This window comes from Apodemus sylvaticus, chromosome 19 (genome assembly GCF_947179515.1).
Source record: "Apodemus sylvaticus chromosome 19, mApoSyl1.1, whole genome shotgun sequence".
Classification (NCBI taxonomy): domain Eukaryota; kingdom Metazoa; phylum Chordata; class Mammalia; order Rodentia; family Muridae; genus Apodemus; species Apodemus sylvaticus.
Genome location: NC_067490.1, coordinates 11202856 through 11216223, shown reverse-complemented (window position 1 = coordinate 11216223; position 13368 = coordinate 11202856). Strand labels below are relative to the sequence as shown.

The window sequence follows — 13368 nt, the reverse complement described above, 5'->3', positions numbered from 1 at the left end:
GCTGGAGCGTGGCCCCTGTTCTATTACGTCATCACCAGCTTCCTCTCTTCCAGCTCCCTTACTGCCTACGCTTGGCTGTCCTCCATCTTTTCTTTGTAGAGTGACCTTGAACTCAGACCTTAAACTTTTCTTCACCTAGAACTGCTCTTCTATCTCAGGCTGGCCTTGAACTCAGGGATCTGTTTGGCATTATCCCCTGGAATTAAAGGTGGGTAGGATCTTGCCCCAAAGTCCAAGTCTCTTAATCTGCTATCTCCTAGAACACGGGATTCGGTTCCATTTCACTTCCTGGTGCCCCCTTAAATACTCAAACCATGTATTTTATATCTTTGCTTTCTAAGCTTGCTAAGCTTGTTCAAAATGCTCTTCAAGAGACCTAACCAGAGAACAAAGTCTCTGCTGGGCTTTTTGGAGACTTCCTAGGTCAGTGCAATTAACATCTCTTTACCTTAGCCTCAGGGAGTCTCTTCAGACAGAGGCAAAAAGCAGCTACATTCAAAATACCACAAAAAGAGTCTCTACACCACAAACAGAAATTCTCCCCTGAAATCTCTTGGGCCAGATCTGCACAATTCAAATCCCTCTCAGTAACAAAGTCGTCCACATTCCCACTGGGATGGCTCATTAAGCCCCATTTAAAGTATTCCATGACTTTCCAAATCCAAATCCCAAATCCACATTCCCATAAACCAAAGCATGGTCAGGTCTATCAGAGCAATAATACCCCCAGTCCCTGGTACCAACTTCTCTCTTAGGGTTTTACTGCTGTGAACAGATACCATAGCCAAGGCAACTCTTATAAGGACAACATTTAATTGGGGCTGGCTTACAGGTTCAGAGGTTTGTCCATTATCATCAAGGCAGGAGCATGGCAGCATCCAGGCAGACATGGTGCAGGAGGAGCTGACAGTTCTACAATGGAAGACTAATTCCCAGGCAGCAAGGGTGTGGGCCCACGCCCACAGTTACACACCCACTCCAACAAGGCAACACCTACTCCAACAAGGCCACACCTCCTAATAGTGCCACTCCCTGGGCCAAGCATACACAAACAGTCACATTCCCAGTGCCCAGTGTTCAGCACAGGAGCAAGAGATACAGAAATGACAATGTGCCATGTGCTCAACAACTTACCTGGAACTGAAAGGCGCGCATACACACACGCACACGCGCACACGCACGTGCATGCGCACGCGTGCACTGACCTTGCTGTATTACTGGTAAGTTTGAGCCCTACATGGCAGCTAGAAGAGATAATAGCAGTGCTGTGATGCACTGAATCACTGAAGATCAACTGTATGGAAAGGTGTTTAATAAAACCAGTCAAGGGGTTGGAGAGATGGCTCAGTGGTTAAGAGCACTGACTGCTCTTCCAAAGGTCAAGAGTTCAAATCCCAGCAACCACATGGTGGCTCACAACCATCCGCAATGAGATCTGATGCCCTATTCTGGTGTGTCTGAAGACAGCTACAGTGTACTTGTGTATAATAAATAAATAAATCTTTAAAAATAAATAAATAAATAAAGCCAGTCAATTAAAAAATGTTGAGATGGCTTACCAGATAAAGGTGTGTGTGTGTGTGTTTGTGTGTGTGTGTGTGTGACATTATATAGACTAAGCAGGTTATATTTAAATACATATGTATGTATGTATATGTATATACATACATATATATATGTGTATATATATGTATGTATGTACATATACATATCAATAAATTCAATGTGAATCAAAACAAACCTTCAAAAAGGAAAAGAAATGATGCTTTTTCAAAGTTACTTTTAGATTTCTTCTGCCGTAGACCAGGAGAGCCTACCAGACTCTGCACTGGTACTCGGTCGGTGGCCTTCTGTTCTGGCCACTGACAGAGAGCAGAGACAAGAGTGGCTTCATGTAGGAACCCGTCAGGAAAGGCCAGCAGTGGAGCAGGGAGCCCCACTGACCCAGAGCTAAGCAGGCTGACACGGACCTCTGCCTCACAGCAGAGCTGCAGCCCCATGGCTGGGGGCCCGGCTCTGTAGTCTTTGCTCTCCCTCTGTCTCAGGAGGACTTTAAGGCAGTGGACAAAAGCACGCAAGGTGTGTGTCTACACAGATGTATTCCACGAGAAGCAAGCAGAACGCAGGCAGTCCGACCTCTCAGCAGACAGCAGAGCCATGAGGCAGAACACACTGGTCTATCCCAGGTTAGCCCACAGCAGGATAAACCAGGAGCATTCTACGTGGTCAGGAACATGTGAGGCACTTCCGCAGGTCTGTGGCCAGAATCTCACTAGGTTTCACGTGAGACAGTCACAAAGCTGACGTGACCAGGTACAGCCAGTAAAAAAAATGGCATTTTAGGGGCAGGAGAGATGGATCAGCAGTTAGAGTACTTGCTGAACTTCCGGAGGACCTAAGTTTGGTTCCCAGCACCCATCAAGCATCTGACTCCAGTCCCGAGGATCCAACACCCTCTTCTGGTAACACACAGAGACATACACACAAACACTCACATGTGTGCACACATGACTAAAAATAAAAATAAATCTTTCAAGAATTTTTTTTTAAAGCATACTCTTAGCTTTCCCCAAACATGTGAAAGTATTGCATATGGGTTAGTCATTAGCAAACACACCAAGCACGCTTGGGAAAGAATCTAAGGGAGAGACAGGGCACAAAGAACACGGCTTGGAGTGAAGAGAGACATTGTCAGCAGTCAAGTACAGACGCTCAAACTACAGAAAGCTGATGGCAGTGCTCTTACCGCTTTCAAAGGCTAGCCTGCAAACAGGCTCGGGTTTTATACAAGAACACACGAAACAGCCCTGGACAACCAGCACTGGTCACCTCTACTCCTGAACCACGCTTCGTGCTTAGGGTCAGGAGCCAGGTAGACTCCTTTGTTGGTCTTGCACTTCTATCAAAAAAAGACCCAGCTTACGTTTTTCAGAGACTGGTTTTTCACAACCAAACTCCAAAGGGCAGTAATCCGGAAAACGCCCCGCCCGCCCGTAAGTGTTCCACTAGCGGAGCCTGCTGAGAAGAGGCCTGGCTCTGCAGACAGGTGCAAGATATTTGTGGCTCGACAGAGCCTGGGAGAGGACGGCAAGGACAGTGCGTCCCTGCTATTTTGGGACACCGGCCGTGGCATCTTGAGGAGCACTCCGAGAAGACGCTGGAGGAAATGTCTCAAAGCCAAGGCAAGTCTGACCATGTGACAAGACTGGCCATGCTTACAGACCTGCCCACCAAATCCAGGGCAAAGGGTAAAAGGCTGACCGTCGCAGGCATGACAATTAACACTCAGTGCACACGCGCCCTGGGCAGACCCTAACTCGTACAACCGCAGCTGCAAAGAGGCAGAAGTGTAAGCTGGAAACCGTATGATAGATGAGGGTGACCTGTTGCTGTACCACAGCAGCAGGGACCAGCAGGGTTATGGAGAAGTTACGCAGGGGCCACTGATGTGCCAATGTTGGTATGCGACCAGCGTACGGAGGAGTAAGGCTTACTGAACTATTCGATTTTGTGAATGTTGAAGTCCACGCTCTCCCCCAAAATCCCCCAAAGAAACATCCACCGTTAACACAAGAGCTTACAAAATGGCAAAAGCGCATGTCATACAGATGGACACTCAATCCTTAAAACCCACAGTGTAGAAGGAAATTGCAGACTTCTGTAATTTGTCCTCTGAACCTCTGCACCCAAACGATTACACACACACACATATATGTAGAATTAATTGTTGTTGTTGTTGTTTTTTTAAAGATGGCTTGCTCCGTGTAGCCCTGGCTGTCCTGGAACTCTCTGTACACCAGGGTGGCCCTGAACTCACAGAGATCCACCTGCCTCTGCCTCACCAAGGGCCATGTGCCACCACAGTCACCTCCATACAGCCCAACTGTTCTTTCCTTTGAAAGCAGCTGCACACAGACGTTCCAGGAAAAGGCATCCATTGTGTGCGTCCCCAGGCTGGGGGGGCAGGGGAGCAAAGCTATGCCACCCCTGGAAATGATCAGATCCCTTTAGCACCTAACAGCACCACTCCAGGGTAGCCCCAGATGCCCCAAGCACTTCTCCAGCACTACTGACCATGACCACCCAAGACAAGCATGGAAGGAAAACCAGAAAACAAGCTGAATTCACAGTTCCAAAAGCCAGTTCTGTGTGCTGTGACAGAGAGGATGGGAGACAGGCACCTCGGCAAGAGGAAAGCAAGTCACTCCAAGGACACTGGCTTAGCACACCCACCGGCAGCTCAGGACGGCACCTCCAGACAGAGGTGGGCAGACTACAGCCCCTGAATACAAGGCTGCCCCCCAAACGAGATCTCTTCTGGTCCTCACCCCTCAGTACTACTCTGCAGTGGCCATCTTGGCCTTCCAGTGACACCCTGCCACTTGCCACAACCCTGCAGGGCTGCAGCGTGAGCAGGGTCCAGAGATCAAGGCCTGCGTGTTTAAGTAACTAACAGGGTGCAGGTCTCATTTTCAGTCTCCCTTTTACTTTTATAATCTCTCTAACGATGAACTATTAATATAGCAGACCCAGGCAAATTCGAGGGCTTTATCTGATACATAAAAATATTATTACAGCTTTGATTTTTGTTTGTTTAAACAGGGTCTCTTTCTATATGGGTCTGGGTAGCCTAGACCTATGTAGACCAGGCTAGCCTTGAACTCAAGAGATCTGCCTGCCTCTGCCCATTGAGTACTGGAATTAAAGGCATGTGCTCATAATAGGATTTGTTTGTTTGTTTTTGTTTTTTGAGACAAGGTTTTCCTGTGAGGCCTGGCTGTCCTGGAACTCACTCTGTGGACCAGGCTGACCTCGAACTGAGAAATCCACCTGCCTCTGCTGGAATTCAATACGTGTGCCACCACTGCCCGGCTCATAATAGGATTTTTAAAGATTTTTTTTAAAAAATTATTTCTTGGGGCTGGAGAGATGGCTCAGTGGTTAAGAGCACTGACTGCTCTTCCAGAGGTCCTGAGTTTGATTCCCAGCAACCACATGGTGGCTCACAACCATCTGTAAAGGAATCTGATGCCCTCTTCTGGTATGTCTGAAGACAGCAACAGTGTACTCATATACATAAAATAAATCTTTAAAAAATTATTTCCTTTATAGTTTAAGATTATAATTATGCCATCACCCCCCCTTCCTTTTCCTCCCTCCAAACTCTTACACATGCCCCTCCTTGTTCAAGTCCATGGCCTCTTTTTTCATTATTTGTTCTTACATACATATATGTCCATATGTATACATATATATTCCTAAATACACACATACAGCCTGCTCAGTCTGTATAATGGCCCCATGTGCATGTTCTCGGGGACAACCACTTGGTATTGGATAAGCACTGGTGTGTTCTTCCCTGTGGAGAACCATCTCTCCCACTCTCATAAATTTTAGCAGTCTTATTTGCTTCATTGTCTGTATAATAGAATTTTGTCTGCATGTATGTCCATGCATTACTTGAGTGCCTGGTGCCCACAAAGGCCGAAAGAGGGTGTGGGACCCTTCTGGAACTGGAGTTCCAGACCACGGGGAGATGCTACAAGCCTGCTAGGAATCCAGCTCAGGTCCTCTGAAAGAGCAGCACTGAGCCATCTCTCCAGCCCGTCCCCTTGTTTTCAAAAAGCTTCTCAAAAGACAGTATTCATACAAATAAATCATCTCAATGTACTGGTGCATGGCTCACACAAACACCTAGTTACCTCTGAGGCAACCTGACTCGCTCTTCCCAACCCGGATGATCATGAAACAGTCTTTCAGATCTAAGAACACAGAGGGAGACAGGTGAGCTCCAGGGGTCCTCAAGTGACTGCGGGGTGGGGCTCTAGCCCACAGGCACAGAATGGAGAATTTGTGAACACACTGTGTTCTATATATGTGTATATGAACACATATGTGCTGTGTATACATGCGTGTGTACCTGGGCCTATGTGTATAGGCCCAGCAGGCAGGATTGGATTTGCCAGGGTCAGGACCTCTTAGCATACTACATCCTGGGAGACAACCAGAGGCCACACAGATGACATGGGCCTCAGCCAGGTCCCTCCGCAAGCTTCACAAGTCGAAGGCTTCCTATTGTTAGACTTATCTCAAAGTTGCCACGCGATAAGATAAGCCTTATAATACGCATTCTGAAGAAGCCATACAATGTGTAGAGACTCCTAAGTGTGCTCAGCTGTCACAGCCACATCACAGTCCCAGCCACACACAGCAGCTCGCTCCATCGCAGCCTCTACTCTTCCTTCCCACACAGGATCAACAGGTTCACCTGATGCCCACTGTGTCTGTCACTGCGAGCAGGCACTTGTGAAACCCTGCTTGCAGAAGGGGGAGATGGCTCAGCAGGACAGTGCCACACAGGAGCAAGAGGGCTTACCCACAATCCCAGTGTGCAGAAGGCACAAAGGAATCCTCAGGGCCACCAAGCCATCTAGACTAGCTGGATCAGTGAGTTCTAGATTCAAGAGAGAGACTCACGTTCAATAGTAAGACAAGGTGATCTGGCCCACAGAGTCAAGCAGGCAGGACTCACAGCAGCTCACGGCGACTGAAGTGACAAACACAGACCCCGTATGAGGCTGAGCTGGGTCCTCGGCATATACCTTCCAGTGGTGTAGCTTGGTGTTCCCGTGGGAGAGGAGGTGTCTCTGACTCCGCTACCTGTGGCTCGGGACCCTTTTCCTCGTACTGGGCTGATTCGTTCAGTTTGATATTTGAGAGTTTGCGTCCAGTCTTTCTTCAACTTGTTAGGCCATGGATCTCCCTGGGAGACCTGGTCTTTTTTTTTTTTTTAAACTGGGAGCATTGGGGGGTGGGGAGCCTCGGTCCTGATGTAAGTTATGAGAGAAGAAAGTATGGGTGCAAGAGGAGACACCAGGACCCTTGGCCCGCCGCTCCGCTATGCCCATCAACTGCTCGCCCTGAAGACTGCAGCATCACCCAAAGGGCGACCATGGATGGGCGGACTGTCCACAGCAGTGCTTACCTGTGCAACCTGGTCCTGTGACACCTGCAGCTCCCGAGGTTCAGCCACCTCTGCTTGTGACTTCGGTATTTCAGCTGTGTGTGCGTCTCCCAGGTCACGAGGCACAGCTTGGCGCAGCAGGCCCTCAGCGTCCTCACTACCCGAGGCTGCACCACCATCTTCCTGCAGCAGGTGACCTTCGCTGTGCAGAGCCACGGCCTGGTCCTTCTGCTGAGAGAGTTTCCACAGGGGTCAAGCTAAGGGCGTATCCCAGATTTCCCCATCCCAAGGAGTAAAGTACATGCAAGAAGTGGCCACGATTCCAAATGCTTCCTGTAATGTAATTCTGCCAAGAAAGCCCAGCCAGGGTTTAAACTACGTATCTGCGTGTGATCTGGATGCTTCTGTTTTTAGGATATTATCTTAGAATTTTATTTGAAGACGTATTTCTGTTGTTGTTGTTTTTTGGTTTGTTTTGTTTTGTTTTTTTCCAGAGACAGCGTTTTCTGTGTAGCCCTGGCTGTTCTGGACTTACTCTGTAGACCAGGCTGGCCTAGAACTCACAGAGATCAGCCTGCCTCTGCTTCCTCAATGCTGGGATTAAACCGCCATGCCATGCCATGCCATGCCATGCCCGGCTATTTCTATTTCTGTTATCTTTAATTATGGATGGCATGTGTTGTCTGCATGTGGACACGGAGCTGCCCACAGAGGCCAGAGGTGTTGAGTCCCCTGGAGCTGGAGCGCACAGGCTGAGCTGCCTGACATGGATGCTGGGAACCGACCCTGGATCCTCTGGAAGAGCATCAAGTGCTGAGGCGTCACTGCAGCCCAGAGCCTAATTTTCTTTAAGACAAATGAATCAAGATGTCCTCCAGGTTCAGGTCTGTGACCTGGGAACAAGGTCCAGTCCCTTAACTGTACTGGCTTGTGATAAGCGCGAACAGATGTCCACTAAGACCAAGGTTGTAGCTCCAGAGGACTGGACTGAGGGGAGGCCTCTCTGCAGTATCAAACCGTTCTCCAAACCAGTCCAGAGAGACAGAGTAACTCCGATCTCTGGGCCATTCTAGACACTAGGACGGATGCACGGTTTATAGCTGCTCCGTGGCATCACCACACAACAGCCTAATCCATTTCAGGAAGACAGAAGCCACCATCAAAGAAGGTCAAAGGGCGTACGAAGCACAGGAGATGACTTTATAGATAGGGCTCCTGAGTCCTGCGGGCAGACATAGGGCACCTGCGAGTTTGCCAGAAATTCCCTCGTCCTATAAAAATTAATTTCAGGAGATTGCAATAGGAAGAGAAGTGAGGCTTTGCACATAGGACAGAGAAATCAGATTCACCTACTGTGGTCTCAGAACTAAGGTTCACAGGAGGGATCTCGGGGTCGGCTTCAGGGAGCTCCCGAGAGCTCTCAATGCAGTCACTGCAAATATGACACAAGCCCAGAAGAACCCCGGCAGTCACCATATCATCTGCAGCGAGACCACCAATCACCACTGCTCATACACAGACACACATGGACACACTAGCACACACACACAACATGGACACACACGGATGCTAGCACACATACACATATGTGCCAACATAGAGATGCACATGTATACACAAAGAGGCACAAGAGACATGGGTACATGAATACACATTCAGATGTGGAACCAAAACACGCAGGCGCATATCCACAAATGCCCAGACATATCCAACATGTGGCCAACACAGGAGGCGCAGCACGTGACCCTGGCATCTCACCTGGTGTGCTCCTGGCAAGTCAGCGGCCAGCCCTTTCCCGCTCTCCATGTGTTGGGCACTCAGGTTGACTCCTAAGCTATCTCTTACGGACTGAAGCTCCTCGGTATGCTTGAGTTTCAGTTTTTCCAACTCCTGCGTCAAAATCTCCCTGTGAGAAGAATCCCTTTTCCGGAGCTGTTCTGCCAGCTCTACTTGCAAGCGCTCCAAAGCCTGTCTGTGCTCGTCCCGAAGGGTCTGAACATCAGCCACGTAGCAGGATTCTAACTCGTCCAGATTTGACCGGTGTCTCTTCTCCAAGGCGCTCATTTCAGCGTTGTGTGTTACCTGCAGTTCGGCCACCTGGGTCTCAAGGAGCGACTGCTGCTTGCTCTCCAAGGCGGCGAGCTGCTCCGAGAGCTCAGAGTGGTGCTTGGTCTCAAGCTCCACCCTCAGAGCCAGAAGCTGCTGCTGGTGGCCCTGCTGCAGGAGCTGCAGCTCAAGGCTGTGCTTCTCCTGGGCATCTCGAAGAAAGGCATCCTGCTCCTTGGCAAACTTCTCCATGATCTCTTTCCGCTCTTCCAAAAACCTGAGACGGCACTCAAGGAGAACACAGGCAATAGCGCACGTGGCCACAGGAACAAACCTAACCCCTCTGAGCCATGAGATACCCTGCCCACACGGAGCTGGATTTGAACCTTCCCTCAGAAAAACTCAGGGGCCACACAAAGCCTGAGTTACGCCAGGGAAAGACTGTAAGAGCCACAGAGTCCCCAGCTCTTAAAAATACAAAAAAGACACTGTGCCCATAAGGGAAATTGTACATACATCCCTACAACAAAGACCTCAAACGGCAGGCTCAACAGCTAAGCTATGACAGCATTTTACCCCAGAATTCTCTGTGCCTTGATAGGGAAGATAATACCTAGGGGGCCATAAAGCAGTCCAAGGCTAGGATGGGGGTTGGGAGGGAGTAACAGCAGGCCAAAAAGGGGGGTCGGGGAAGTAATAGTAAGCCAAAGAAAGAAAGAAAGCTTAATTTAAATGAGCGGACCTGATCCCACCAGTGGACTGTGACCAGCCAAGGTCCCTGGCAGAATGGACTATGTTTCATGCTAAGTGTGTCAAGTTTACATACATGTCAGTTCTGACTTTTGAGAGCCTGCATATGTCTTATGTTATGTATCCATGTGCACACATATACAGGCTGGAGCAGGGCAAGGGGTATTTTTCTTTATTGATCTCTGTCTCGTTCCCTTGCACCTGGAACTCGCTGTTGTGGCGAGGACGGCTGAGGCTCACATTCTCTGCTCCCAAGCGATGAGTTACAGGGGCGTGCAGCCACACCCAGCTTTTACCTGAGCCAGGGATTCAAAGCTCGGGTCCTTGATGCTTTAACAACAAGCTCTCTTACCCACTGAGGCATCTCCTAGTGCCAAGAACTTTGCTTTTCTATATACAACTCAGTCGTGGGTCTCCCACAGACTTTGCTGTAGGCTTTCTGTGAGACAGGAACTCGAAGGTCCTGGGGATTTGGCTATCTCGCCCAGACAGTAACGGGTCTGTGTCTGAACTTAAATCTCAGACCCAGAGAACTCCTTAGCATCCTTGGTTGGTGCTGAAAAGCTGAGGAAGATGGAGAAGAAGCGAGTGGGGCCGAGCCACCTGCAGACTCAACAGTCCCTTGGGAATGAGACCTCAGCCTCTACAGCCTAAGGATTGAGAGCCACAAAGGAAGAGGCACGGAAGGAGGCAAATAATCTGCCTGTGCCTAAGCCTGTAACTTCGGAAGTGTGGGATTTAGAAGGAAATGTCTGTGTTTTAAGACAATATGCTTGAGCTGAAAAGACCCACAAAACACTCATCCCAATGAAGGACAAGTCCACACAAGACCTTGTAAGTGAGCTTTAAGATTCTTAAAAGAAAGCTAGGCATGGTAGGGCACGCCTTTAATCCAAGGCAGAGGCAGGAGGATTTCTAAGGATCAAGGCTAAATAATGATCTAGATAAAGAGTTCTAGGACATCTAGGACTAGAGAACTAGAGAGAGACTTTGTCTTAAAGGAAAAAGAAAAGGTGCTGTCATTGGGAGTGTGGCGAGATGCTGGGAAGTTACAGGCACAGGCTACTGCACCCTTGCGCCCACAAGGCGGCTCCCAGTGGTCCAGCCATCGGAGGGCACAGGCATGCATGCAGGGCGTAGACATAGGCAAAACGCCCACACACAGAAAATAATCTTTAAGATCTTAAACACATGAAAACAATAAGGTGAGCAATGAAAAAATAATATTCCATTTATTATAAAAAAAAGTCTGCTCTGGGAGGCAGAGGCAGGCAGATTTGTGAGTTCGAGGCCAGCCTGGTCTACAGAGTGAGTTCCAGGACAGCCAGGGCTACACAGAGAAGCCCTGTCTCGAAAAAAAACCAAATCCAAAAAAAAAAAAACCAGAAAAAAAAAAAGATAGTCTGTCACTAAAATATTTAAACATGCACAGCACAGAACAAAGGCAAAACTGGGTGTGGTGCATATGTGTAAGACTAAGGCAGAGGGTTAGGTGCTAAAGAGGCCAGCCTGGGCTACACACAGAGTATGCGGCCATCAAAACCAATAGAGAAGGTTCTGTCTCAAAACAAAAGTTAGATGTACCTACAGTTCCAGCATTTAGGAGGCTGAGGCTAGGGGACTGTAGTGTATCTTTAAAAAAGCTTAGTGACAAAAGGGACCTCAAAAACAAGCAAGAATGATGCTTGGGACGCTTGCGCACTCAGCTTCATGCAAGGGACTCAAGCTCCAGGGGGACGGGGCCATGCTACCCCTGCAAGCCTATCTCGGGGTGCAAGGTTGTACCAATACCTGCTCCTACCTCCTCCCACAAGTCCTCCCCGGCCAAGCTCCAGCCTCTGCCAGCACTGGGCAGGAGGCTCCACACCAAAGGCACCACCCACAACCTCACCCACCTATTCTGGGCCATCAGCAGCTGGAGGGCGCAGTCTTCCTTCTCTCGCAGGAGCGTGGCGTTCTTCTCGTCCTGGGCCACAGAGGGCTCCTGGCCACAGCGGCTACACGGCAGGGTGTCGTCTCGGGTGAGTTCTTCTTCCAGCTGCCTCAGGTGACCCTGCTGCTCCAGCAGAGATCTCTCCAGGTCCACGATCTGGGCGGCCTGCTGGTCCTGCAGGTGCCTCATGCTAGACTCTCGCTGCTCGAACCTGTTGATGATGGACAGTTTCTCGGACTCGGCCTTTTCTTGCAGCTCGAGAAACATGGAGGCTAATCTGTCTTCGGCTTCTCTCTTTAGGTCTTCCCGTGAGAGCTCCCACTCAGCTTCCTTCTTTTGGAACTCTTGTTTCATTTGCTGAATCTTCTCCTCAGCTTTACTGAGCTTCTCCTGACAGTCTTCAACCAGACTGTCCTGGACCTGGAAGATGACATGGCTTCATTTAAGAGGAGAGACATTCTCTTCATTCGGATGCAGTGACTCTAGCGTACCCCAAACATGGAGACTTGTACAACTTATTTCAAAATCCAGCAGTGGGAATACATCTTGTGTTGATGGGAATGCTAAGACTCTAAAATAATGTAAAACTACGCTTTCCTCCACAAAAACAACACCTGGGACAGTCACAGAAGCAGGTAAGCGTGCACGCGCACGCACCTGGAGCAAAGATGGACCTATAGCTCTTTTTCAAGGGGAGACCACACCCAACAGCCGCAAGAGGAGAAACCCAAGAGAGAGAGTTTAAGCAATTTAAGTCACCTGATCTATATAACAAACCAAGGGATTCTAAAGGTCTCTTCAACAGGAAGATTAAAAAAAAAAAAAAACTAAGGATGACCAGATTCCTAAAATTTCAAGACAGAAAAAAGTATGGAATAAACTCATCAGTAAGAAGCCAATTAGCACCGAAAACGGAAGTGGGGAGGGAGTGCCATCCTCTGGGAAGCAAATCTAGCCAGACCAACTCTCCCTGGTGTGAGACCTATAAACTGAGTACAACATCAGACATAGCCCAAATTCAGGCTGACCCCAAAATTAATGCAGATGTAGGACGGGCTCCAAACGCAAGCTGGCTAAAGCTAGAAGAACTGAACAAAACACTCGCTTCCAAAACAGAGGAGGAAACAAGATAACTGCCTGCTAAAGCAGACTTTCAATGCCCTGTAGAATCCACTCTCGAAAGATATGCCCCACAATATCCAGATTTTAACAAAAAGCTAGAGAATGTAAAGCAAACAAAACAAAAACAAACCACCACCACCACCACCACAAAACCCAGGAAGCTGTAGCCCATGCTAAGGCTGAAGAGATAATACAATCTATTTCCAACAATCCCAAGATGGCACAGGTGATGAAATCATCAAAAGAGGGTTGGAACAATCACTCTAAATCTGGACCAAAACAGCAGAACTGTTCACTACAGGCATATTACTACAGCAGGGACATTAAGAAGAAAGATGGGAGGAAGGAAGACAGTGGACGATGTTTTTAGGGTGCTCCTGGATTCGTTTGTGAGTATTCTACTATTTTTTGCATCAGGGAAATTGGTCTGGAATTCTCTTTGTTGAGTCTTTGGTGGTTTAGGTATGGGGTGACTGGGGCCTCAATAGAAATGTGTTTAGCAGTGTTACTTCTGTTTCTATTTTGTGGAATAGTTTGAAGAGTATTAGCTCTT

The 13368-nt window shown here is 48.5% G+C and overlaps 1 protein-coding gene across 9 annotated transcripts in view; it reads right to left on the bottom strand.

The window, feature by feature from the left end:
• The window catches only part of Pcnt (pericentrin), a 90603-nt gene that overhangs the window by 56148 nt on the left and 21087 nt on the right, over nt 1-13368 (bottom strand). For 6 of the 9 annotated variants that reach the window (XM_052164444.1, XM_052164446.1, XM_052164450.1 and 3 more), the window contains exons 11-13: nt 11656-12113; nt 8723-9287; nt 6986-7195 (exon numbers count right to left, since the gene is read on the bottom strand). In XM_052164444.1, coding sequence (XP_052020404.1) covers nt 6986-7195; nt 8723-9287; nt 11656-12113 — 1233 coding nt within the window. The remainder of the gene's footprint in view (nt 1-6985; nt 7196-8722; nt 9288-11655; nt 12114-13368) is intronic. The other 3 variants (XM_052164445.1, XM_052164451.1, XM_052164453.1) reach the window with 1 other exon arrangement.